This window comes from Macaca nemestrina, chromosome X, assembly GCF_043159975.1.
Source record: "Macaca nemestrina isolate mMacNem1 chromosome X, mMacNem.hap1, whole genome shotgun sequence".
In the NCBI taxonomy this organism is placed as follows: domain Eukaryota; kingdom Metazoa; phylum Chordata; class Mammalia; order Primates; family Cercopithecidae; genus Macaca; species Macaca nemestrina.
The window spans coordinates 153,153,853-153,179,683 of record NC_092145.1 but is presented as its reverse complement, the minus strand read 5'-3'; the positions used below and the strand labels follow the sequence as shown (position 1 = coordinate 153,179,683).

General features: G+C 40.3%; 1 protein-coding gene across 6 annotated transcripts in view; it reads right to left on the bottom strand.

The window, feature by feature from the left end:
- LOC105478097 (patatin like phospholipase domain containing 4) overlaps positions 1 to 25,831 on the bottom strand; it is a 251,498-nt gene that overhangs the window by 84,219 nt on the left and 141,448 nt on the right. For 2 of the 6 annotated variants that reach the window (XR_011618283.1, XM_024791621.2), the window contains one exon: positions 377 to 24,445. The exons of the other annotated variants lie outside the window; for them this stretch is intronic. Coding sequence is in view for 1 of the 2 variants with exons in the window: in XM_024791621.2 (XP_024647389.2) it covers positions 24,397 to 24,445 (49 nt within the window). In the remaining variant the exon portion in view is untranslated. Of the gene's footprint in view, positions 1 to 376; positions 24,446 to 25,831 lie in introns of those variants that run through there. 6 annotated transcript variants of the gene reach the window in all.

Sequence of the window (25,831 nt, the reverse complement as noted above, 5' to 3'; positions counted from 1 at the left end):
TTCAAAGGGAATGCTTCCAGTTTTTGCCCATTCAGTACGATATTGGCTGTGGGTTTGTCATAAATAGCTCTTATTATTTTGAGATACGTTCCATCAATACCGAATTTATTGAGAGTTTTTAGCATGAAGGGCTATTGAATTTTGTCAAAGGCCTTTTCTGCATCTATTGAGATAATCATGTGGTTTTTGTCTTTGGTTTTGTTTATATGCTAGATTACGTTTATTGATTTTGTGTATGTTGAACCAGCCTTGAATCCCAAGGATGAAGCCCACTTGATCATGGTGGATAAGCTTTTTGATGTGCTGCTGGATTCAGTTTGCCAGTATTTTATTGAGGATTTTTGCATCAATGTTCATCGGGGATATTGGTCTAAAATTCTCTTTTTTTTTTTTTGTATCTCTGTCAGGCTTTGTTATCAGGACGATGATCTGCTGTTAGTCTGATGGGCTTCCCTTTGTGGGTAACCTGACGTTTCTCTCTGGCTGTCCTTAACATTTTTTCCTTCATTTCAACTTTGGTGAATCTGACAATTATGTGTCTTGGAGTTGCTCTTCTCGAGCAGTATCTTTGTGGTGTTCTCTGTATTTCCTGAATTTGAATGTTGGCCTGCCTTACTAGGTTGGGGAAGTTCTCCTGGATGATATCCTGCAGAGTGTTTTCCAACTTGGTTCCATTTTCCCCATCACTTTCAGGCACACCAATCAGACGTAGATTTGGTCTTTTCACATAATCCCATATTTCTTGGAGGCTTTGTTCATTTCTTTTTACTCTTTTTTCTCTACACTTCTCTTCTCACTTCATTTCATTCATTTGATCTTCAATCACTGATACTCTTTCTTCCAGTTGATCAAGTCGGTTACTGAAGCTTGTGCATTTGTCACATAGTTCTCGTGTTATGGTTTTCATCTCTATCAGTTCTTTTAAGGTCTTCTCTGCATTGATTATTCTAGTTATCCATTCATCCATTCTTTTTTCAAGGTTTTTAGTTTCTTTGTGCTGGTTACGTAGTTCCTCCTTTAGCTCTGAGAAGTTTGATCGACTGAAGCCTTCTTCTCTCAACTTGTCAAAGTCATTCTCCATTCAGCTTTGTTCAGTTGCTGGTGATGAGCTGTGTTCCTTTGGAGGGGGAGATGCGCTCTGATTTTTTGAATTTCCAGCTTTTCTGCCCTGCTTTTTCCCCATCTTTGTGGTTTTATCTGCCTTTGGTCTTTGATGATGGTGATGTACTGATGGGGTTTTGGTGTGGGTGTCCTTTCTGTTTGTTAGTTTTCCTTCTAATAGTCAGGACCCTCAGCTGTAGGTCTGTTGGAGTTTGCTTGAGGTCCACTCCAGACCTGTTTGCCTGGGTATCAGCAGCAGAGGCTGCAGAAGATAGAATATTGCTGAACAGTGAGTGTTGCTGTCTGATTCTTGCTCTGGAAGCTTCGTCTCGGGGTGTATCCCACCATGAGAGGTGTGAGGTGTCAGTCTGCACCTAGTGGGGGATGTCTCTCAGTTAGGCTACTCAGGCAGTCTTGAGCAGGCAGTCTGTCCGTTCTCAGATCTCAACCTCTGTGCCTGGAGATCCACTGCTCTCTTCAAAGCTGTCAGACAGGGTCATTTACCTCTGCTGAAGTTTCTGCTGCTTTTTGTTTAACTATGCCCTGTCCCCAGAGGAGAAGTCTACAGAGGCAGGCCGGCCTCCTTTAGCTGTGGTGGACTCCACCCAATTCAAGCTTCCTAGCGGCTTTGTTTACCTACTTAAGCCTCAGTAATGGTGGGCGCCCCTCCCCCAGCCTCGCTGCCGCCTTGCAGTTAGATCTCAGACTGCTGTGCTAGCAATGAGGGAGGCTCCATGGGCGTGGGACCCTCTGGGTCAGGTGTGGGATGTAATCTCCTGGTGTGCCGTTTGCTAAGACCCTTGGTAAAGCGCAGTATTAGGGTGGGAGTTACCTGATTTCCCAGGTGTTGCATGTCTCAATTTCCTTTGGCTAGGAAAAGGAATTCCCTTCCCCCTTGCGCTTCCCAGGTGAGGCGATGCCTTGCCCTGCTTCAGTTCTTGCTGGTCGGGCTGCACAGGCGGACCAGTGCCAACTGTCCAACACGCCCCAGTGAGATGAACCCAGTACCTCGGTTGAAAATGCAGAAATCACCCATCTTCTGTGTCACTCCCGCTGGGAGCTGGAGGCTGGAGCTGTTTCTATTTGGCCATCTTGGGCACGCCCCCATGGTCTTGTTGTTTTAACTAATGTGAATAGGTCACTGAACTTACTGTTCTTCAATTTCTCATCTGAAAAATGGGCACAACTTCATAAGAAAGTTGTGAAAATCAAATGAGACAATTTAAATAAAGATTCAAAGCATCATGACAGATAAATATAGTGAATACCTAACATCAGAACTGCAAATACCTATTTTCAGTTTATTTACACCAAGAATTCTCAACTTTGCACTACTGATATTTGAGGCTGGGCATTTTTGCATTGTGGGGGAGCTATACTATGCACAGAAGAATGTTCAGCAGCATCCCTGGTCTTTTCCTACTAGACATTAGCTGCTTCCCTCTTCTCCTCCCCACCCAGTTGTGGAAACCAAAATATCTCTAGATGTTGTCAAATGTCTCCTGTTGAGGACCAAATCACTCCCTCTGTTGAGAATCACTTACCTAGGCAAATACTTATTTGAGTACTATCTGTTCTTTATAACATTTAATTGGAAGTTATATATTTAGCTAATATATAAAATATAAGCATATCTATACTTACATGCTGTCTTATATATGTAATAGGTAGCAATTTCTTTTTTCTCCCTACATTAGGGAAAAAGAGTAAGTGTGACTTCTCTAACTTTGTTGCTGGCAGCAGATAAATATCTGATTTGTTCAAGACCAAAGAGCCCATGTTTAACATCCCATTTACTTCGGGATATTCTTTCTTTTTTAACTTATCTACATTCATTTTGAGGCAATTACCACAACATACTTATCAGTTTAACTTAATCAAATGTGTGTGCATTCCCATTTTGTTAGAACACAAATCCAAAATAACAAGTGAATGGAGAAAGCTTATCTTTTTCTCTAAAACCTTTTACTTCTGCTATTATAAAGATGCTTCATGCTGTGTCTATATAAATGCAAAATGCACAGGAAAGCTAAAGCAAGCTCGATATTTTAATTAGAGTTAGGCTTGGGGAGTGGGATGATAATGACCCTAGTTTTCACTTTTGACCTGAAAGAAGATGCGAATTATATATTCTAGTAGGTGAAAAAGGGTCAGTGTGGGAAGTTTCTCAATTAAATTTCACAAGATTGTATGGATTGTTGATTAGATTTGCAGCATGAAACACTCCAGAAAATTTACCCACCAGTGGGCTTAGCACATGGGGAAATATTTCAGCAGTGAGGTAGCCATTGCAGTGATCACTTGGACCAAGAAAGTCTTTCCACATAAACCAGAGTCCAAGGGATTAAATTGTAGAGGTGAAAATGGCACTAAACCCTGTGACACAACCATCAGAATTAAAGAAATCGTTAGCCGTCTGTGTAGTATCCAAGTATTGGCATCCTATCCAAGCAAAATTAAGTAGGCCAATTAACTGTAGAAGGACAGGAAGCTCCCAGCTAATCCCATACTCTCCAGAGTTTCTCCAAAAGTTTGTGTGATAGCTAGACCACGGTTAGAGAGCAATACAAAATGGACCAAGCTGAGCAGAAAGCTTCAAGGACATATAACCCGGAGTCTAAGAGGTTAGATCCAATGGGTCGGTAAATGGTGTGCCCAGTAACTGAGGGATAGGTGATAATTGATAGAGCACATTTACAGGCTTCACAATTGTTAAAGAGTTTTAACAACCATGTCGTCATCCAAGAAAATTACATCAATCCTGGAAAATGTGATCAGAAGCCTCAGAGAGGAAGGCTATATTCATCAGGGTTCTCCAGAGAAACAAAAAAATAGAAAATCTATAGCTGTATCGAAATCTGTATTGACATCTATCTCTATATCTATACCTACATCTATACATATGTATACTTATCTGTATCTATACCTAGATCTATATATCTATATTCACATCTATGCCTATATTTGTATATCTATATCCATATCTATACCTATATCTATATGTCTATATCCATATCTATACCTATATCTATATTCATATCTAAACCTATGTATCTATATAACTATATCCATATCTATATATAGCTATCTATTGTGGGAATTAGCTCATGAAGTTTTGGTGGCCAAAACGTCCCACCATCTGCTGTCTGCAAGCTGGAGACTTGCTCCAGCTGAAGCAAGTCAGCTGAATTCCAAAGGTCTGAGAACAAGAGTCACTGTTGTCCAACTGCAAGAGAATCTGGATGTCCCAGCTCAAACAAAGAGTGAATTCTCCCTCCCTCCACCTTTTGTTCCATTCAAACCCCCAACAGATAAGATGATGCCTGCCTGCACTGATGAGGGTGATCATCTTTACTCAGTCTACGAATTCAAATGCTAATTCCTTCTGGAAATACCATCAAAGATACACCCAGAGGTAATATTTTACCAGTTCTCTGAGTATCTCTTCAGCCCATCAAGTTGACATGTGAAATTAACCATCACAAAGACCATGTATTCGATATAAAAGGACTAAATCTTGGAAAGGTTACCAAAGAGGGACACAAGTGAAAAGGAAGAGTAAGAACCACAAAGAGGTAAGCTGGTATCAGGAAGAAGGTGAAATCTAGTTTTCAGATTTGAATCACAAGATCAGAGATGGACCAGTGTCCAGCATTCAGGAAAATGCTCAGCTGATCTTCACGATGACCTGTCAGACTTGCAGAATGTGAACTTGGGAGCTGCTCTAGAGTCAGAATCCCACTATGGACAATATGGACTGGTTGTGTGTTTTGATCACAATCTAGAGACTTAAAAGTGAGTTTGCTAAAAATACTAGCCTGCCAATGGTCCCATGCTTAACACTAGCCTGCTAATGGTCCCATCCAATGAGAATACTTGGGAGACAGGTCTAGCAAGCATGACCATGAAAAAGATCATAACCACTGTGTTCAGCACAGGAGGCTGGATGAGGTCGCTGTACTTCCATCCAAGCAGCATGGACACATGGTCCATGGTCTCCTGGAAACTGAATGTTGTGATCATGACTTCCATAAGTAGCAGGAATTCTCTGTCATTCCTGATTCTTTGGATCACGATTGACAAACTCAGTGTTCCTCTTGGGAGATGTCTGGCCACTATTATTTAATAGTTCTATATTTGACAAACGTATTTCAGGAGAAGAAATCATGCTTTTCTACTTAATTTTAATGTATATTTGTTTTCCAAAGCATGAATAGCCTCGGGTAATATTTTACTGCCAGTACCATCAAGATAAAACATCCCTCTCCATATAAATATAAAAATAGAGAAAGCTATATCAATGAAGGACTTTCTGTCAGTGAAATTATTAGTATTATTCTCGTCTCTTGAATAGGAAATTCAGAGACTGTAAGTAGACCAGAGTCACTGAACCACAAAATGCACTCTGAAAGAAAATAACCTTTATTATCTTGCCAAAGGAAAGTAATGATGATTAGTATACGGGTATGTGTCAGGTATCTATAAGGGTCTCCAGACCAGCCTAATAATAATAGTATAGAAAATTAGAAATGAAATGGTTAAAATGATAATCAACAGAGGAGGAGAAGAGTGAAAATTAGCTTTGAACAAAGGAAGATAACTATATGTTGTCCCAAATGTATTTACTTGGGAGGCTAACCCTGCATTTTATCCACTGAAGATTATTTTGTGACTCAGCATCTCCAAGCTTCACACCAGCAGCTGTGGCCTTTGAAGAGGAAAGAACAATGGCTCTAAATGATCAGCTTTTCCTAGTGGCTAAATAAAAGTGAAGACTGTGCAGCTAATGGGAAGGGTTGAAAGGAAATATACAGATGCAACATTTGCAAGAGAAATAAAATGAGGTCAGATTGCATATCTGACAGACCCTTGACAAAGTCTTGGTGGGTAAATTCCTGGACGATGAAGCTAGAGACTTGAGGAAGATCTAATTCCTCCAAAGTCATCCTTTCTCACTGCCATGGTGCTAGGAATTGTATTCATTAGAGTATTTCCTTTATTTTTTGCTTCTTTTTATTTTTTTTAGAGACAGGCTCTGGCTCTGTTGCCCAGGCTGGAGTACAGTGGTGTTATAACAGCTAACTGAAGCCTGGAACTCCTGGGATCAAGATATCCTCCTGCCTCAGCCTACCCTCACATGGATGGGACTACAGATGTTCACCACCATGCCCTGCCAATTTCTTAATTTTTTTGTAGAGATGGGGTCTCACTATGTTGCCCAGTCTGGTCTTGAATTCCTGGGCTCAAGTGACCCACCCACCTCAGCCTCCCAAAGCACTGGGATTATAGACACAAGCCACCTTCCCCAACCACTGGAGTGTTTTCTTAACGTCAGCTCGAACTGGATAGAGCCCACTGCAGCTCAAGGAGGTCTGCCTGCCTCTGTAGACTCCACCTCTGGGGACAGGGCACAGTCAAACAAAAGGCAGCAGAAACCTCTGCAGATCTAAATATCCCTGTCTGACAGCTTTGAAGAGAGTAGTGGTTCTCCCAGCATGGAGTTTGAGATCTGAGAATGGACAGACTACCTCCTCAAGTGGGTCCCTGACCCCCGAGTAGCCTAACTGGAAGGCATCCCCCAGTAGGGGCAGACTGACACCTCACACAGCTGGGTACCCCTCTGAGACGAAGCTTCCAGAGGAACAATCAGGCAGCAACAATGGCTGTTCAGCAATACTCACTCTTCTGCAGCCTCCGCTGCTGATACCCAGGCAAACAGGGTCTGGAGTGGACCTCCAGCAAACTCCAACAGACCTGCAGCTGAGGGTCCTGACTGTTAGAAGGAAAACTAACAAACAGAAAGGACACCCATACCAAAACCCCAACTGTACATCATGACCACCAAAGACCAAAGGTAGATAAAACCACAAAGATGGGAAAAAAAACAGAGAAGAAAAGCTGAAAATTCTAAAAATCAGAGCGCCTCCTGCCCTCCAAAGGAATGCAGCTCCTTGCCAGCAATGGAACAAAGCTGGATGGAGAATGACTTCGATGAGTTGAGAGAAGACTTCAGACGATCAAACTTCTCCAAGCTAAGGGAGGAAGTTCAAACCCATCGCAAAGAAGCTAAAAATCTTGAAAAAAGATTAGACAAATGGCTAACTAGAATAAACAATGTAGAGATGTCCTTAAATGACCTGATGGAGCTGAAAACCATGGCATGAGAACTACGTGATGAATGCACAAGCTACAGTAACTGATTCGATCAACTGGAAGAAAGGGTATCAGTGATTGAAGATCAAATTAATGAAATGAAGTGAGAAGAGAAGTTTAGAAAAAAAAGAGTAAAAAGAAATGAACAAAGCCTCCAAGAAATATGGGACTACGTGAAAAGACCAAATCTACATCTGATTGGTGTACCTGAAAGTGACGGGGAGAGTGGAACCAAGTTGGAAAACATTTTACAGGATATTATCCAGGAGAACTTCCCCAACCTAGTAAGGCAGGCCAACATTCAAATTCAGGAAATACAGAGAACACCACAAAGATACTGCTTGAGAAGAGCAACTCCAAGACACATAATTGTCAGATTCACCAAAGTTGAAAGGAAGGAAAAAATGTTAAGGGCAGCCAGAGAAAAAGGTCAGGTTACCCACAATGGGAAGCCCATCAGACTAACAGCGGATCTCTCTGCAGAAACTCTACAAGCCAGAAGAGTGTGAGGGCCAATATTCAACATTCTTAAAGAAAATAATTTTCAACCCAGAATTTCATATTCAGCCAAACTAAGTTTCAAAAGTGAAGGAGAAATAAAATCCTTTACAGACAAGCAAATGCTGAGAGATTTTGTCAACACCAGGCCTGCCCTACAGGAGCTCCTGAAGGAAGCACTAAACATGGAAAGGAACAACCAGTACCAGCCACTGCAAAAACATGCCAAAATGTAAAGACCATCGATGCTAGGAAGAAACTGCATCAACTAACAAGCAAAATAACCAACTAGCATCATAATGACAGGATCAAATACAAACATAACAGTATTAACCTTAAACGTAAATGGGCTAAATGCTCCAATTAAAAGACACAGACGGGCAAAATTGGACAAAGAGTCAAGACCCATCAGTGTGCTGTATTCAGGAGATCCATCTCACGTGCAGAGACACATATAGGCTCAAAATAAAGGGATGGAGGAATATCTACCAAGCATATGGAAAACAAAAAAAGGCAGGGGTTGCAATCCTAGTCTCTGATAAAACAGACTTTAAACCTACAAAGATAAAAAGAGACAAAGAATGCCATTACATAATGGTAAAGGGATCAATGCAATGGGAAGAGCTAAGTATCCTAAATATATATGCATCCAATGTAGGAACACCCAGATTCATAAAGCAAGTTCTTAGAGACTTACAAAGAGACTTAGACTCCCACACAATAATAATGGGAGACTTTAACACCCCACTGTCAGCATTAGACAGATCAACAAGAGAGAAAGTTAACAAGGATATCCAGGAATTGAACTCAGTTCTGCACCAAGCGGACCTAATAGACATCTACAGAACTCTCCACCCCAAACCAACAGGATATACATCCTTCACAGCACCACATCACACTTATTCCAAAATTGACCACATAGTTGGAAGTAAAGCACTCCTCAGCAAATGTAAAAGAACAGAAATTATAACAAACTGTCTCTCAGACCACAGTGCAATCAAACTAGAACTCAGGACTAAGAAACTCAGTCAGAACCACTCAACTACATGAAAACTGAACAACCTGCTCCTGAATGACTACTGGGTACATAACGAAATGAAGGCAGAAATAAAGATGTTCTTTGAAACCGATGAGAACAAAGATACAACATACCAGAATCTCTGGGACACATTTAAAGCAGTGTGTAGAGGGAAATTTATAGCACTAAATGCCCACAAGAGAAAGCAGGAAAGATCTAAAATTGACACCTTAACATCACAATTAAAAGAACTAGAGAAGCAAGAGCAAACACATTCGAAAGCTAGCAGAAGGCTAGAAATAACTAAGATCAGAGCAGAACTGAAGGAGATAGAGACACACAAAAAAAAACCCCTTCAAAAAATCAATGAATCCAGAAGTTGGTTTTTTGAAAAGATCAACAAAATTGATAGACCTCTAGCAAGACTAATAAAGAAGAAAAGAGAGAAAAATGAAATAGATGCAATAAAAAATGATAAAGGGGATATCACCACCAACCCCACAGAAATACAAACTACCACCAGAGAATACTATAAACACCTCTACACAAATAAACCAGAAAACCTAGAAGAAATGGATAAATTCCTGGACACATACACTCTCACAGGACTAAACCAGGAAGAAGCTGAATCCCTGAATAGACCAATAACAGGCTCTGAAACTGAGGCAATAATTAATAGCCTACCAACCAAAAAAGTCCAGGACCAGACGGATTCACAGCCAAATTCTACCAGAGATACAAGGAGGAGCTGTACTATTCCTTCTGAAACTATTCCAATCAATAGAAAAAGAGGGAATGCTCCCTAACTCATTTTATGAGGCCAACATCATCCTGATACCAAAGCCTGGCAGAGACACAACACAAAAAGAGAATTTTAGACCAATATCCCTGATGAACATTAATATAAAAATCCTCAATAAAATACTGGCAAACCGAATCCAGCAGCACATCAAAAAGCTTATCCACCATGATCGAGTGGGTTTCATCCCTGGGATGCAAGGCTGGTTCAACATACACAAATCAATAAATATAATCCAGCATATAAACAGAACCAAAGACAAAAACCACATGATTATCTCAATAGATGCAGAAAAGGCCTTTGACAAAATTCAACAGCCCTTCATGCTAAAAACTCTCACTAAATTCGGTATTGAAGGAATGTATCTCAAAATAATAAGAGCTATAATTGTGACAAACCCACAGCCAATATTATACTGAGTGGGCAGAAACTGGAAGCATTCCCTTTGAAAACCGGCACAGACAGGGACACCCTCTCTCACCACTCCTATTCAACATAGTGTTGGAAGTTCTGGCCAGGGCAATCAGACAGGAGAAGGAAAAAAAGGGTATTCGATTAGGAAAAGAGGAAGTCAAATTGTCCCTGTTTGCAGATGACATGATTGTATATTTAGAAACCCCATCATCTCAGCCCAAAATCTCCTTAAGCTGATAAGCAATTTCAGCAAAGTCTCAGTTTCAGAGCCTGTTATTGGTCTATTCAGGGATTCAGCTTCTTCCTGGTTTAGTCTTGTGAGAGTGTATGTGTCCAGGAATTTATCCATTTCTTCTAGGTTTTCTGGTTTATTTGTGTAGAGGTGTTTATAGTATTCTCTGGTGGTAGTTTGTATTTCTGTGGGGTTGGTGGTGATATCCCCTTTATCAATATCATGAAAATGGCCATACTGCCCAAGGTAATTTATAGATTCAATGCCATCCCCATTAAACTACCAATGACTTTCTTCACAGAATTGGAAAAAACTACTTTAAAGTTCATATGGAACTCAAAAAGAGCCTGTATTGCCAAGACAATCCTAAGCCAAAATAACAAAGCTGGAGGCATGATGCTACCTGACTTCAAACTATACTACAAGGCTACAGTAACCAAAACAGCATGGGACTGGTACCAAAACAGAGATATAGACCAATGGAACAGAACAGAGCCCTCAGAAATAACACCACATATCTACAGCCATCTGATCTTTGACAAACCTGACAAAAACAAGAGATGGGAAAAGGATTCCCTATTTAATAAATGGTGCTGGGAAAACTGGCTAGCCATATGTAGAAAGCTGAAACTAGATCCCTTCCTTACACCTTATACAAAAATGAATTCAAGATAGATTAGAGACTTAAATGTTAGACTTAAAACCATAAAAACCCTAGAAGAAAACCTAGGCAGTATCATTCAGGACATAGGCATGGGCAAAACACCAAAAGCAATGGCAACAAAAGCCAAAATTGACAAATGGGACCTAATTAAACTAAAGAGCTTCTGCACAGCAAAAGAAACTACCATTAGAGTGAACAGGCATCCTACAGAAAGGGAGAAAAGTTTTGCAAGCTACTCATCTGACAAAGGGCTAATATCCAGAACCTACAAAGAACTCAGACAAATTTACAAGAAAAAAACAAACAACCCCATCAACAAATGGGTGAAGGATATGAACAGACACTTCTCAAAAGAAGACATTTATGCAGGCAACAGACACATGAAAAAATGCTCATCATCACTTGCCATCAGAGAAATGCAAATCAAAAGCACAATGAGATACCATCTCACACCAGTTAGAATGGCAATCATTAAAAAGTCAGGAAACAACAAGTGCTGGAGAGGATGTGGAGAAATAAGAACACTTTTACACTGTTGGTGGGACTGTAAACTGGTTCAACCATTGTGGAAGACAGTGTGGCAATTCCTGAAGGATCTAGAACTAGAAATACCATTTGACCCAGCCATCCCATTACTGGGGATATACCCAAAGGATTATAAATCATGCTGCTATAAAGACATATGCACACATATGTTTATTGCAGCACTATTCACAATAGCAATGACTTGGAACCAACCCAAATGTCCAGCAATGACAGACTGGATTAAGAAAATGTGGTATATATACACCATGGAATACTATGCAGCCATAAAAAAGGATGAGTTCATGTCCTTTGTAGGGACATGGATGCAGCTGGAAACCATCATTCTCAGCAAACAATTGCAAGAACAGAAAACCAAACACTGCATGTTCTCACTCATAGGTGGGAATTGAACAATGAGAACGCTTGGACACAGGAAGAGGAACATCACACACTTGGGCCTGTTGTGGGGTGGGGGAGGAGGGAGGGATAGCATTCGGAGACATACCTAATGTAAATGACGAGTTAATGGGTGCAGCACACCAACATGGCACATGTATACATATGTAACAAACCTGCACGTTGTGCACATGTACCCTAGAACTTACAGTGTAATAAAAAATAAATTAATTAATAAAGAAAGTTTTGATTTAGACTGCCTATGTGGCCTCCAGGAGTAGATGTCTGGAGGCTGCGTATTATCATACAGATTTAGGGCTTAGCCGTAGTGGTAAGGGATATGGGGATGTTAAAGACCCCACCTACTCTATTTGCTGGAATAAACATGGAAATGAATCAACCATGTAAACAAACAAACAGAAAGTCATAAAGGTATTCTAAAAATAAAAGTGAACATTTATGTCATCTTAGTGTAAGGGTGAATTTCAAAGCATAATACGAAAAGCAGATGTCGTAAAGAAAAGACTTGAAAAAGCAATTCCTTCTATACTCATTAAAAACATCTATTGGTCAAAACATATTTAAACATCAAATTGTAAATGTCAACATGGAGGAAATATTTTCAAATTATGACACATACCAATATTCATAGCACAAAATGAGCTTTGTAAGTCAAGAAAAAGAAAACTAACACTGTGCTATAGGCTATTCATTAAAGAAATATAAATATATGAATGTAAGTCCAACTTCATTGTAAATTAAAGAAATGCAAATAAAATATAGAAATGTGTGTATATATGTATATATATATAATTCCATATAAAGAATATTTTTGTAAAATAATAAACACATGCCATATATTTAGAAAGAAGCTCTAGAGAATATGTAACAAAATATTAACAGTGGTTGTAATCATTTTATCCAAACATTATTATAATACTAAATATAATGTAAGTAGGAAAATTCTGGTAACTCCTCTTCCATTTATTATTGTCTATAATGAGCATACATTCATGGTTTCATTTCAGAAAGTAATTTTATTTTTTTGGTAGAGACAAAGTCTCACTCTGTCACCCAGGCTGGATTGCGGCCTTGACTTCCTTGGCTCAAGTGATCCTCCTACCTTAGCCTCTCAAGTAGCTGGGACTACAGCTGCTCACCACCATTCCTTGCTAAGTTTTTAATTTTCTGTAAACATGGGATCTTGCTATGTTGCCCAGGCTGATCTTGAACTACTGACTAGACCAATCCCCTTGCCTCAGCCTCCAGAAGTGGTGGGACTACAGGCGTGAGTCACCACACCCAGCTCTCAGAGAGTATTTTAAAGGATTTTTTATCATGTCAGTGGGCATGATACTGTTCTTTTACCTCACCTTAACTGCCCTTTGGATACAAAATGATTCATGTGCCCACGTGACACAACAGAAGATAGGAAGCAGTGAAACTGAGGAGAGGAATGAAAGTCAGAAACAAAGCTATGCAGTTGTCCAGGACTTCTGTCAATCATAGATATGAGAACCAAGAATGCATAAAAGGAATCAAGGAGGAACCATGCATTATTTTATTTATATTATGCAAAATAGGTTAAAATCAGGACGATGAGGTAATTTGCAAACCTTTGCAAATCAGGGAATCCCTAATTCCTTTCATGCATTCTTGGCTCTCATATCTATGATTGAGATACCATGGCTCATGGCACGCCAACAGTGATCAAGTAAAGGAGACAAGTATATTAGAAGACAGTTAGCTTATAGAGATTGATTTAGGGAAAAACAGGGAGAATAAAGAAGTAATATCCAAAAGAATGACAAAGTGTGGGTTGGAGATGTGTTCAATTGAGTGTAGTTGATGAAAGAAAAAATTAGGGAAACCATAGCATCTAGTGGAATTCTGCTAAAACCCTTCCATTATAAAGTTCTGATACCAGCATATACCTCTTCTATTAAGAATTCAGCTACAGCTAATGAAATATGACTCAGCCTTAAAAAGGAAGGAAATTCTGACACAGATTACAACATGGATAAACCTTGAGCACATTATGCTAAGTGAAATAAACCAGATACAGAGCAAATACTGTATGATTTCACTTACATGAGGCACCTAGAATAGTCAAATCCATACAGACAGAAAGTGGATGGCCATTGCCAGGGACTGGCAGGAGAGAGGAATGAGGAGTTATTGTTTAACAGGTACAGAGTTTCAGTTTTGCAAGATGAAAAAAGTTCTGGAGAAGGATGGTGGTGATGCTTGTACAACAATGTGAATATCCTTAGTGCCACTGAACTCACTTAAAAATGCTTAAAATGGTCAATTTTATGTTATGTGCATTTTACTACAATAAAAAAATAAGGTAGAGAATATTAAGTCAAAAAGCATGAAAGAGTTTTCTACCAAAGCAGTTTTAGATATGATTGGAGTTCTCAACCAAGCTATTCCAAAGAAGGCAAGGTTATCTGTGATGAAGTTAACATATGACTTTTTGTATTAGTCTGTTCTCATGCTACTAATAAAGACATAACAGAGACTGGGTAATTTATAAAGAAAAAGAGGTTTAGTGGACTCAGTTCCATATGGCTGGGGAAGCCTCAAAATTATGGCAGAAGGCAAAGGAGGAGAAAGGCACATCTTACATGGTGGCAGGCAAAAGCCTGTGCAGGAGAACTCCCATTTATAAAACCATCAGATATTGCAAGACTTATTCACTACCACAAGAACAGTATGGGAGAAACTACTCCCATAATTCAATCATCTCCACTTTGCCCCACCCTTGACACATGGGGATTATTACAATTCAAGATAAGATTTGAGTGGGGACACAGCCAAACCATATCACTTTTAAACATAATCTTATTTAAATAATCAATTACAAATTTATTGAAAACATAAGGCAGTGACCCCATAATAACACTGCTGAAGGAGACCCATAAAGTTTTAATTACACTCAATTATCATTTCTATTGAGCCAACAGATTCAAATAAAAGGGTATGGGGGTGCAAGAGACACTTGATCTGAGGAACCATGCATTATTTTATACGTATTATACAAAATAGTTTAAGGATGATGAGGTAATTTTAATTTTTGGAAATCAATCTGTATATGATTGTCTTTTTAAATGTCTCCTTGGATCATGATACTCTTTGACATATTTTACTCTCTGAGAAGAGAAAGGTATTTCCAACACTCTAAATGCTGTATTTCACTGATGAACTGTCCCATCCAATACTCTGAATCTTCAATTGCCCTGAAATCCATATTTGGTAGAAAACTGGGCAACATGAGTTTTCCCATTGCAGTCTTTATGTGACTACTAGGCATGCCACAAATGGCTTCCATGTTAGTGCCAGCATCTAGATGAGGCAAACACAGTGGCACCTGAAAACTCAGAGATGCTAGCAATCATGGAGCCCCTAGAGGTGTTATAGCTCTTTCTCAGGGAGTCACGAGGTCCAAGCCCTGAAAAAATGTGGCAGCTTTTCACTTCTGTACCCTGGCAAGCGAGAGCATGTTACAGCTCTCTTTCTCCTGTAGTCTGGCAAGCAGGAGCATGTTACAGCTCTTTTATTCCCATTGCCCACAGCTTGGTGAGCTGGCCAGGAATATCACAACTCTTTCATTCCCACCACCTGCATGTCAGTGAGTTTCAGGTTCTTGTCCCACAACTGAGAGGAATAAGGTGCATGGACACTAGCGAGTGAATAAGACAGAGAAGAATTTTATTGAGTGACAGAAGGAATGCTTTCACCTGTGAGAGGAGAACCTGAAAGCAGGTTGCCATCTGTGAGGCTGAGTCTGGGTTTTTATGGACCTAGAATGCAGGAGAAGTGTGCTGATTGATCCATTGGTGGGTTTGGCAAAAGCACCATTCAATTGGTTAAAAGGCATTATCCAGAAGGAAACAATTAAGAGAGAGAGGGTAACATGGGGATAGAAGTTCTTGCTCCAGTCATGGACTCTGTACAGAACCAGAGAAGCTCAGTTTTTAGGTTTAAACTATCTTTGGCTTGAAGGTCGGGTCTTACCTGTCCCTGTCTGCTAGGAATTTTTCTGTCTCCTGCCACTATCATCATCATACTATCCCCACTCCATATGCATACTTTTACCCTTCAGTGTGACTAAACAAAAGGATTCAAAGAAAATATAAATACATTTCTCCAAAAGTCTGTTCATTTTACCTATACATACAACATTATCTGTAGCAGATAAAAATACACCATCTGATAAGAACATAGAATGGTGGCAGAAATGATTTTAGATTTGTTCTGCACACCCTTTGTTTTCTCACTGGGGAAGACAAGGCCATAGAGCTGAACCAACTGGCCAAGTTAGCCAAGATTCTGTGAATCCCAACATTAAATTCTGTGCATATTGCTATAATGGTTTTCATTGTGGATTTCATGCATGCATGCCCTATAATATAACAAGTTTGTTGAGTATGTGGCTTACTTGGTTTGTGCCATAGTAGTGTCTTATTTAAAGAAGTAAAATCCAAGCACAAAAACTTACTAAAAAAGAATTCTATTCTTTATCTGTGTCTCTCTAGGAATATTTAAAAGAATTCAATTTGTGGTGTTTTGGAACACTTTTATTTCTTTAATTGTCTCATCCCATATTCTGAGCCCTTTCTTTCACCATGCCTCCCAATCATCCCTTCTGTCTCCCATAGTGTTTAAATGCTATTCTCTCTTCCCAACTCACACGTCTACTGAAGCAAAGCACACATTTTTACTGAAGTCATACTGGAACATTTTTGGCTTAGTTTTACTCTTATTGGGTCGCTGTTTTCCAGTCTAAAGCTTAAAATAGGCCTCCCTGGCTTTACTGATCTTCTCCTGCTTTTAAATTACGTATTATACAAGGTAAGGTGAGAAAAGATGGGCTAAATTAAGCAAACTAACAGCTCTCTAAATGATTGGTCTAAAGGATGTCCAGAATGGACCAACACACTAGTGTTGGAAGTTTTAGATTTCAGACTCTTTTGCCCTGACATGATTATCAATGAGTTGCATGCAAGGACACGAGATATCAGGAACTTTCATGTCATCTGAGACATCACAAGCATCTCAGAAGAATGAGTCAGGACCAAGTCATAAGGTCCACTAGGAAAAGATTGAAGACATATTCAAAAACAAATACAAGATAGCCTGAAACCAGGAAATAAAACTTTGCAGTGCAATGAGAAGTACCTTTTGACCCCTGGGACCTTAAGGACTGAATACCAGAGGTCAAGCAGGAAATGCTATGCGGAGATTGTCCTCCAGCTGCTGGGACAGCAAGCCAGGCTGTTAGGGGTAAAGCTTGAACAAACATAAGCAGTGCCAAGCTGAGTTCATCTCAGAAAAGAAGGGTTATGTCTTTGTTTAGAGGCAAAGCAAAAGCACTTGGGGCCTAGATGCTCACAAATATCACTGACCAAAGTATATTTTAGCTCTATGTCAGTTGAAGTTAGGATCAGAAACAACCACTGCTACTCTGTAAACTTTTTTTTTCTTTCTTGCTCTTTGGGGAGAATTTCACGTTTACCCTTAGTTGTCTGATAAAAACTCTGTTTGAACATTTACAATCTTGTCTCACATCAACTCGTCAGGATCCAAAATATATCGACAGATGGGAATTACGAATCCACTCTCCCAAGATGAATGATGATTGTATGAAAGTTGCAGGCTTTGCTCAGGTGGCTTGAAAATAACTGATAAAAAAAAGACTGTGAATCTTTAGCACAGAATAAGGAAAAATAAAAAGCAACTCAAGTATGTTATTATTTAATACATGGAAAATTAAAAGTGTCTACAAAAATACCTGAGATAAGATTTCAGGCTTAATTCCTAGAGGTTAGTGTTGACCAAGTTCCATTCTGTGCAGGTTGGAATGCATCTGGGAGTATTGGAATTAATCACTTGGAGAAGAGCCCAGGCATACTTGAACACATTCCAGAGAGGATGACCATGGTGTGTTGAAGTAGCTGAATATGAATGATGATATTGAAGCATCTGAGAATTTTGATCTTGGAGAAGAAAGATTGGGGAAAATATAGAGAAGCCTGTAGGAGATGTGATTTTGTATCTGAAGATCAACCATGTAGGAAAAAAAGTTAGATGGTGCCATGATTTGGATATTTGACTCCTCCAATCCTCATGTTAAAATTTCATCCCCAGTGTTGGAGGTGGGGCCTCATGGGAGGTATTTAGATCATGGGAACAGATCCTTCATGAATAGATTAATGCCCTAGCTGAGGGAAGAGATAAGTGAGTTCTCACTCTGTTCGTTTCCACAAGAGCCGGTTGTTAAAAAAGACTGGCACCTCTTGCCTCTGGCTCTCTTGCTTCCTCTCTTGCCATGTGATGTCTGCACACACCAGCTCCCTTTTACCTTCTACCATGAGGATAAGCAGTCTGTGGCCCTTGCCAGATGCAGATGCCAAAACTTGAACTTTTCCAGACATCAGAATTGTGAGCCAAATAAACATTTTTCTTTATATATTACCCAGCCTCAGATACTTCTTCATAGCAACACAAAATGGACTAAGACAGATGGCCTGATGAGGTGGAAAAGATCTTCCCCACTAGGCTTTGAGATAACAGAGCAGCTTCTTAGAAGGAAGAGGGATGTGTCAGTGGTCCCCAAGACCATGCCCACATTCAATGATTTGGTAAGACTCACAGGACTCAGAAGTTGTTATACTACTCATACTTACAGTTTGTGATAGTGAAAGGACACAAACAAAATCAGCACAGGGGAAAAGATGGATGGGCAAAGTGCAAGGGAAAGTAGACACAGGCTTCCAATGTGCAAGGGAAACTAGGCACACTTCCAAGTGTGTCCTCCCAGTGGGTGCACTTAATACCTCTGGCAAGGAGTTGTAATAATATATCCAAAGTATTGTCAATTGGGAAAGTTCACTCAAACCTTGGAGTACAGAGTTTTTATTGGAGGTCAGACACAAAGGCACATAGTCAAACATGATTTTTGAATCTCTAGACTCTTAGAAGGAAACAAAAAGTGTTTACCACAAGGCACACCGCTTGCATGCACTATTTACACAATCTTGTATGCATAGTTCAAGACACTCCCCCCACCCAAAGCATGAAAAGCCCTATAATCAATGGGAACATTCTAAGCACTTAAATCACAGGAAACTAACCAAGGCCCATCACTAAAGTGGGACTTTCTTGGGAATGTGCAGGGTTTGAGCAACCCAGGCCTGCTGTGTTAAGTCTTTCCTGTACAGGGGACAAGGCTGGTGAGTCCATGGTGGAGGTTTTGTGAAAACTGGCTCCTCTTGCCTGCAGCCACTATTTTGTTTTGTTTTGTTTTGTTTTTGTTTTTGTTTTTGTTTTGTTTGACATGGAGTCTTGCTCTGTCTCCCAGGCTGGAGTTCAGTGGCAAAATCTCAACTCACTGCAACCTCTGCCTCCCGGGTTCAAGCGATTCTCCTACCTCAGCCTCCCAAGTAGCTGGGATTACAGGTGTGCACCACCACAGCCAACTAATGTTGTATTTTTAGTAGAGATGGGGTTTCGCCATGTTGGTGAGGCTGGTCTCCAACTCCTGACCTCAGGCGATCCGCCCACCTTGGCCTCCCAAAGTGCTGGGATGACGGGCTTAAGTCACTGTGCCTGGACTGCCTGCAGCCTTCTTTTGTATGGTTCTTTGTGCAAAAGCCAGGGGAATTGGAGAGAGATTCATTTTGATTTAAAAATCCTTGCTCTGTCCTTGCTCTATGAATTTGAAATAAGATACTTTACTTTGGTGAATCTTTATTTTTAATTAGAGAGAGAGAGAGAGGAGAAGAGAAAGCACGCACGGAGGTCAGATGCCTCCAGCCAAAGGAGGTGAGGCATAGAGATCTGTTACCACTAAGGAAGGTATCTGAATCACGTGGCACCAAATATGTCACTGGTGGAAGGTATCCAAGTTACTGGTGGCAAATCCATATGGATCTGCAGCAACCTCAATTCTTGCCTTCTCAGAAGAAAGAATTCAACAGAGGGGCATACGGCAGGAAAAAGATGGAGGAAACTTTCAGAGCAGGAGTGGAAGTTTATTAAAAAGCTTTAGAACAGTAAGGAAAGAAAAGAAAGGAAGGAAAGTACACTTGGAAGAGGGCCAAGCAGGTGACTTGAGAAACCAAGTGCACTACACTTTGGTGAATCATGAAAGAAATAGTTAACATTGTTTATAAAGTGTGCCTGGTAGATGTTATATGAAAACTTGTTTTCTTTTTTTTCTTTTTTTTTTTTTTTTTTTTGAGACGGAGTCTCGCTGTGTCTCCCAGGCTGGAGCGCAGTGGCGTGATCTCGGCTCACTGCAAGCTCCGCCTCCCGGGTTCATGCCATTCTCCCGCCTCAGCCTCCCAAGTAGCTGAGACTACAGGCGCCCGCCACCACGCCCGGCTAGTTTTTTGTATTTTTAGTAGAGACGGGGTTTCACCGTGTTAGCCAGGATAGTCTCGATCTCCTGACCTCGTGATCCACCCGCCTCGGCCTCCCAAAGTGCTGGGATTACAGGCTTGAGCCACCGCGCCCGGCCGAAAACTTGTTTTCTTTTCCCCTGAGTTGGGGAAGGTGAGATTCCCGGTAAATCATCATATTTATTCCCTCACCCGTTCTAAAACTCCAATATGTACATAAAATATCTGGGGATCTCATTAAAATACAGATTATGATTTGGTAGATTTGGAGATGGGCCCCAAATTCTGTGATTTTAACAAGCTCCTGGGTGATGTTGGTGCCACTGGTTCATGGACCACATGAAGCCCAGGGGGTGGCAGCACTATGTCATGGGGGAAACTAGGGAGCAGGTTTAGTACACACTCATATTTATACCCCCTGACATCTTCTCTTGTTCCATTCCCTTCCCCTCAACCTAGTACAACTTAGAGTGTTGCAGGGCAGTAGTTTTCAAGCATTGCTTTTTGAAACTATCAAGAATAACCTGGCTTTCCAGTTAAAAGTGAAGATTCTGGGTCCCCACTGCACTGTCGTCCAATTCTGAGATGAAGCTTGGGAACATGCTGTTTTTGTTGTGTTTCTAAAGTGGAACCCTCTGTGATCTGATTTAGGTAGTGGAGACCCCAGGATCTCTATGAAGGAGGCTGGGATCATCAATGTGATGGAAGGGAGGGCATGGATGCTGCTTAGAAGCTGTGTTTACATAGCAAGCACCTGGTTTCTGATGGCTCAGTGTATTAGTCTGTTCTCACACTGCTAATAAAGACATACCTGAGACTGGGTAATCTATAGAGAAAAAGAGGCTAAGTGGACTCACAGTTCCACATGACTGGGGAGGCCTCACAGGCATAGCAGAAGGCAAAGGAGAAGAAAGGGCACATCTTACATGGTGACAGGCAAGAGAGCATGTGCAGGGGAACTCCCATTTATAAACCCATCAGAACTTGTGAGACTCATTCACTACCATGAGAACAGTATGAGGGGAATCACCCCCATGATTCAACTATCTCCACCTGGCCCCACCCTTGACACCTGGGGATTATTATAATTCAAGGTGAGATTTGGATGGGGACACAGCCAAACCATATCACTGAGATTGTGTATTTGTTTGGGTGACTCAGAGGGATGTGATGGAGATTTTTGTGTGGTCTAAATCCTTTTCAAGCCACCCCTCAGTGTAGTCACTGGAGGCAGGCCATCTGGGAACCACACTTCTCCTCACTCCAGGAAGGAACAAGGGACCAAGGGACCCTAGACAAGCTATTTTACTCTTTTAAGCCTAGTTTGTTTTATCAGTTGTAAGAGAGTAATAATGCTTACCTGGAATTGGATTTTATTTCTTTTTTATTTATTTATTTTTTAGAGACGGGGTCTTGCTCTGTCACCCAGGATGGGGTTCAGTAGTGCAATCACAGCTCATTGCAGCATTAAACTCCTGGGCTAAAGTGATCCTCCCACCTCAGCCTCCCAAAGAGCTGGGACTACAGACATGTACCACCACACCTGGCTGTTTTTAATTTTTTTTTTTTTTTGTAGAGATGCGGGTCTTGCTATGTTGCCCAGTCTAGTCTCAAATTCCTGGGCTAACACAGTCCTTCTGCCTCAGCCTCCAAACGTGCTGGGATTAAAGATGTGAGCCATACCGCCCAGCAAAAATGGAATGGGTTTTATAATCAAAGAGCTCAGAGGAGACACCCAGGAAATTCTATTTGTTCTTTTTATTGGTTCTCTTATACCTGATTGGAGTAGGGACTTCACATTGAAACTAATGTAAATGTGTTTGACATATTACTCTGTCTGTTCTCTTTCTCTCATTCAAGAATGATGCCAGGAGGATTAATAGGTGGAAGTAATACGAGCTCTGGTTTCATGGTCATGTCATTCGTTCTCCCAGCAGCTTGCATAGTGCAGCCATCAGAAGTGGTGAGGAGAATGCTCTGGAGCTGTGCACACCTAGGATGGAAAAGCTCTGTCTAGATTTCTCATTACAAGGTTACCTGCCCCTCCAACATTAAAGGGAACATTGGCAGGAATCCTGAAATGGAAAGGGACTTGGAAGTTCCAATCTCAGATCTTCCTTTGCTTGTACAGAGAAAGAGACTGAGATCAGGAAAAGTTTGATGATGACGTCTGTCAGTATTAGGAATACAAACCTATCCTCTTTGCTCTCACACAGTTATTTTATCCACTGCACCATTCTGCTTCCCTACAAATAGGAGCAAATTAGCTTCCACCAAAAGAGTACACCCTGTGGGGAAATGACTTGAAGGTCAATAATACGTATTTGTATTGACTTAAAGAATAGTCAAGCTGCTAAAAGGGTCGATGTTAGTTTTCTTCCCTTGACATATTTATTAATAATTTAGGATATGGGGAAAATAAGATGCCTTCTGGAATTAATATTAGTTGTAAAGCATCGTATATCAGAGGAAAAGTGAAGTAAAGCCAAGAGACCAAAATGTTAGATTGTGAGATTAAAATAATGCTAGATATACCTTCAAACGGGAAAATGATGCACAGTGTGAGTATAAATAAGTGCCTGTATGCTGTTTTGCTTTTTATTGTAGTTTATGTTTATGGTTGGATTAAAGTGGTTATATTTTAATTGTCTTAAAAAATGATACCAGTTGTCCTCTATCCAAATGAACCTTGTCTATCAAAGTAGTCAACTTGTAAGGCCATGTGCTTATTCCAATGATGTTGGCACTACTTAAAACACTTTTTTAATGCCTAAGGCATTTTCTTTAAATATTCTTATTAATGGCAGATTTTTGTAGAGAATCTACTATGTTTGGTATGATGTAAAAAATCTTTAGGAGAAAGTGTGTGTCCCTATAAAGGTTGTGGAAGGTTGGGAAAATCATTTGGAGTAAAACAAAAGGAGTAGATTACTGAAAACATGACGATGTTTTCGAAAGCAATCCATGTATTCTAATGGAACAGTGCGATGATGTGATGCATGAGAAGAGCTCATCTTCCAGACCTCTCCTGGTCACTCTACTTTAGTTTGAATGTGAAGCAGTTTTAAAGGCAGATGTACTCCGAACTGCGTTCAACAAACATTTAGTCAGCAGTCTTGTTGCAATGATGCCTCCATTCTCTCCATTGGTCAAAGAAGTATGTGGGCAGAAGTTGAGCTATTGCAAAGTTCAGTGATTGCTTCATGTGGAAGGTGGTGGTAGATGTGTCACACTGATGTGAAGACAGGGAGGCCATGGCCGAAGATCTGCCCATTTAATCTGGTGCTCCCCTCTCTTCTTGATGCAAAGAGGAAAAAGAGAGACTTTAGTCTCAAAGTCAAATCAGAGTGATGCGTGGAGATGGTTAAATGCGGTTTGCCTCTGTGATGCCACTGAGCTGCAACCCTGGTTTTCTATTCTTTGCTCAACACCAGAAGCTAAGGCTATGGGAAGGGATGCATCATGGCAGCTGTACATTGAGAATGAGCCCAGAGGATAGCTTTTTAGAAGCATCTGCTCTTCTTTATTTGAGAAACTCAGCCCTTTCGAGTCGCTTGGATAAAGTATAGCTTTCTAAGGTGAGAAGAAACTTGAAAGGCAGTTCTGATATCTAATATGGAATTCTTATTATTGCATAGGTTCATTTCATATCGTTCTAGAAATTTATAGGTGCATTTCACGGTTCAAAATTAGAAATGTCAGGAGAAAACATCAAAAAGAGAAATCCCATTTTACACTGATTGGAGATCACAGGGTATAAGATGAAGGAAGGAAGTAGAAAAACATACCCTCACTCACCTGCCCGTAGTTGCTGCTTCCTGCTGGCTAGGGCGCCTTGGTTTGCATTGTATAAGACCTCTCTGCAAGAGTCTACACTTGTCTTCCTCACTGTATGGTGGCCTCAGAGTTCCTTTACCAGGGGACAAGAGTGAAAGCTTCAAGGTTTCTTAAGATTGAATTCCCAGACTTCGCACAGCATTTCCTCTGCCACATTCTGTTAGTCAAAGTACATAACAAGGCTAGTCCCAGGTCAAGGGTATGGAAATAGACTCTGTGTCTTTATGGTGGACACAGGGAGGTGCCATTCATCAGACATTATTATAAAGGCAATCTGCAACACTTCTTTCTGAATTTCCTCAAAGAGAACATGACTGGCGTCTTGATTTCTGAAATCCATGTCTTAAATCCTCAAGTAGCTCCTTTTGTGACACAGTTTCTATTTATTGAAAAGCTAAATCTGGAAGAAGGAAATAATAAAGGAAGATCTATAAAAACATTTATTCTTGAATATATATGTATGTATATATCACAAAAACTACAGGTTTTGATATTCTGCAGTTAAATTTGTTCATATGATTTTTCATTTAATTTACTTATTTAACATATTTCGATAAATAATACATGCACATGGCAGAAAATTCAAAGGTACAAAAGGGCATAAAGTAAGCCTTTTTTCTGTATCATTTCTCTCTACCACTCAGTTTCACCATAAGAAACCATATTGCCGTATTTGCAGAAAATTTGGATTTATATCATTTTATTCTATTTAAATCAAATACTCAAGACTAAATAAGAAGGAGACCCATAGAGATGGGGAAGGGGGTATATTTATTTGATTACAACAAACTATGAAGTCATCAACTGACTGTGCCACTTTCTGCTGCCTCACAGATTAAAAACATAAATAACAGAAGGAGAAAGAAAAAATTGTGGAGATGTGTACAGATAAGAATCTAGGAAGCCCCACCAGTATCCATCCTCCTGACTTGAAAAATGCCCGGCAGGGTGACAGTGGGGAGGATGATTAATTATCACTCTGGCATCCCCAGCCATCAGAAAGAGCCCTTTTTAAAGGACCTATAAAATATTAATAAGGTTCACAAGTTTATTTAGCTAATGTGGGATGCCAATACATTGTATCACCATTAGTTTTTGTCTGCGATGCTACAATGTGACTTATAAGGCAAACGTGACTACTGTTAAGACTTAGGAAATAAGTATGAGCTTGGTGGCAGGCAGGAAAGGTTACTGAGAAGATGATAGTATTTGCAATTCAGTTCAGTAGCATACTTGGTGCAGAAGCCAAGTTGTGGAGAGTTGAGCAGTAATAGTTCAAGGACAAGTAATAGACAACTCCGTTAATAAGTTTATCTGTGAAGGAAAGAATAATAGCTACAGAAAGTCATCCAATCACATAAGTGATATTTTAATAAGAAAGACTTGAACATCAGCCTTACATATTGCTATAGGCCAACTTACTGTTGGGGTAGAGCAAGCTTTCTGGAGAGTCACATACATATGCCACCCCATCTTTAGCAGACACCTCATGCTCCCAAGATCTGAATCAGAGATGACAGGGGAGGAACTAAGAACTTTGGCTTGCATTTACTGAATGTTTGCTACATGCTAGACCTTGTCTTGTCTAATTTACACAAATTATGCCATTGCAACTTCACAGCAATTCAGCTGTGTACCATTGTTGTACCTGCCCTACTGGCGAAGAAACTAAGGTCTATAGAGGTTAAAAAATTTCCTGAAAGCCACTCAACTAAACCATGACAAGGCTAATATCAGACCCTGAGTAGCCTGATGACAGAAGTCACCATGCTATACACCACCCCTG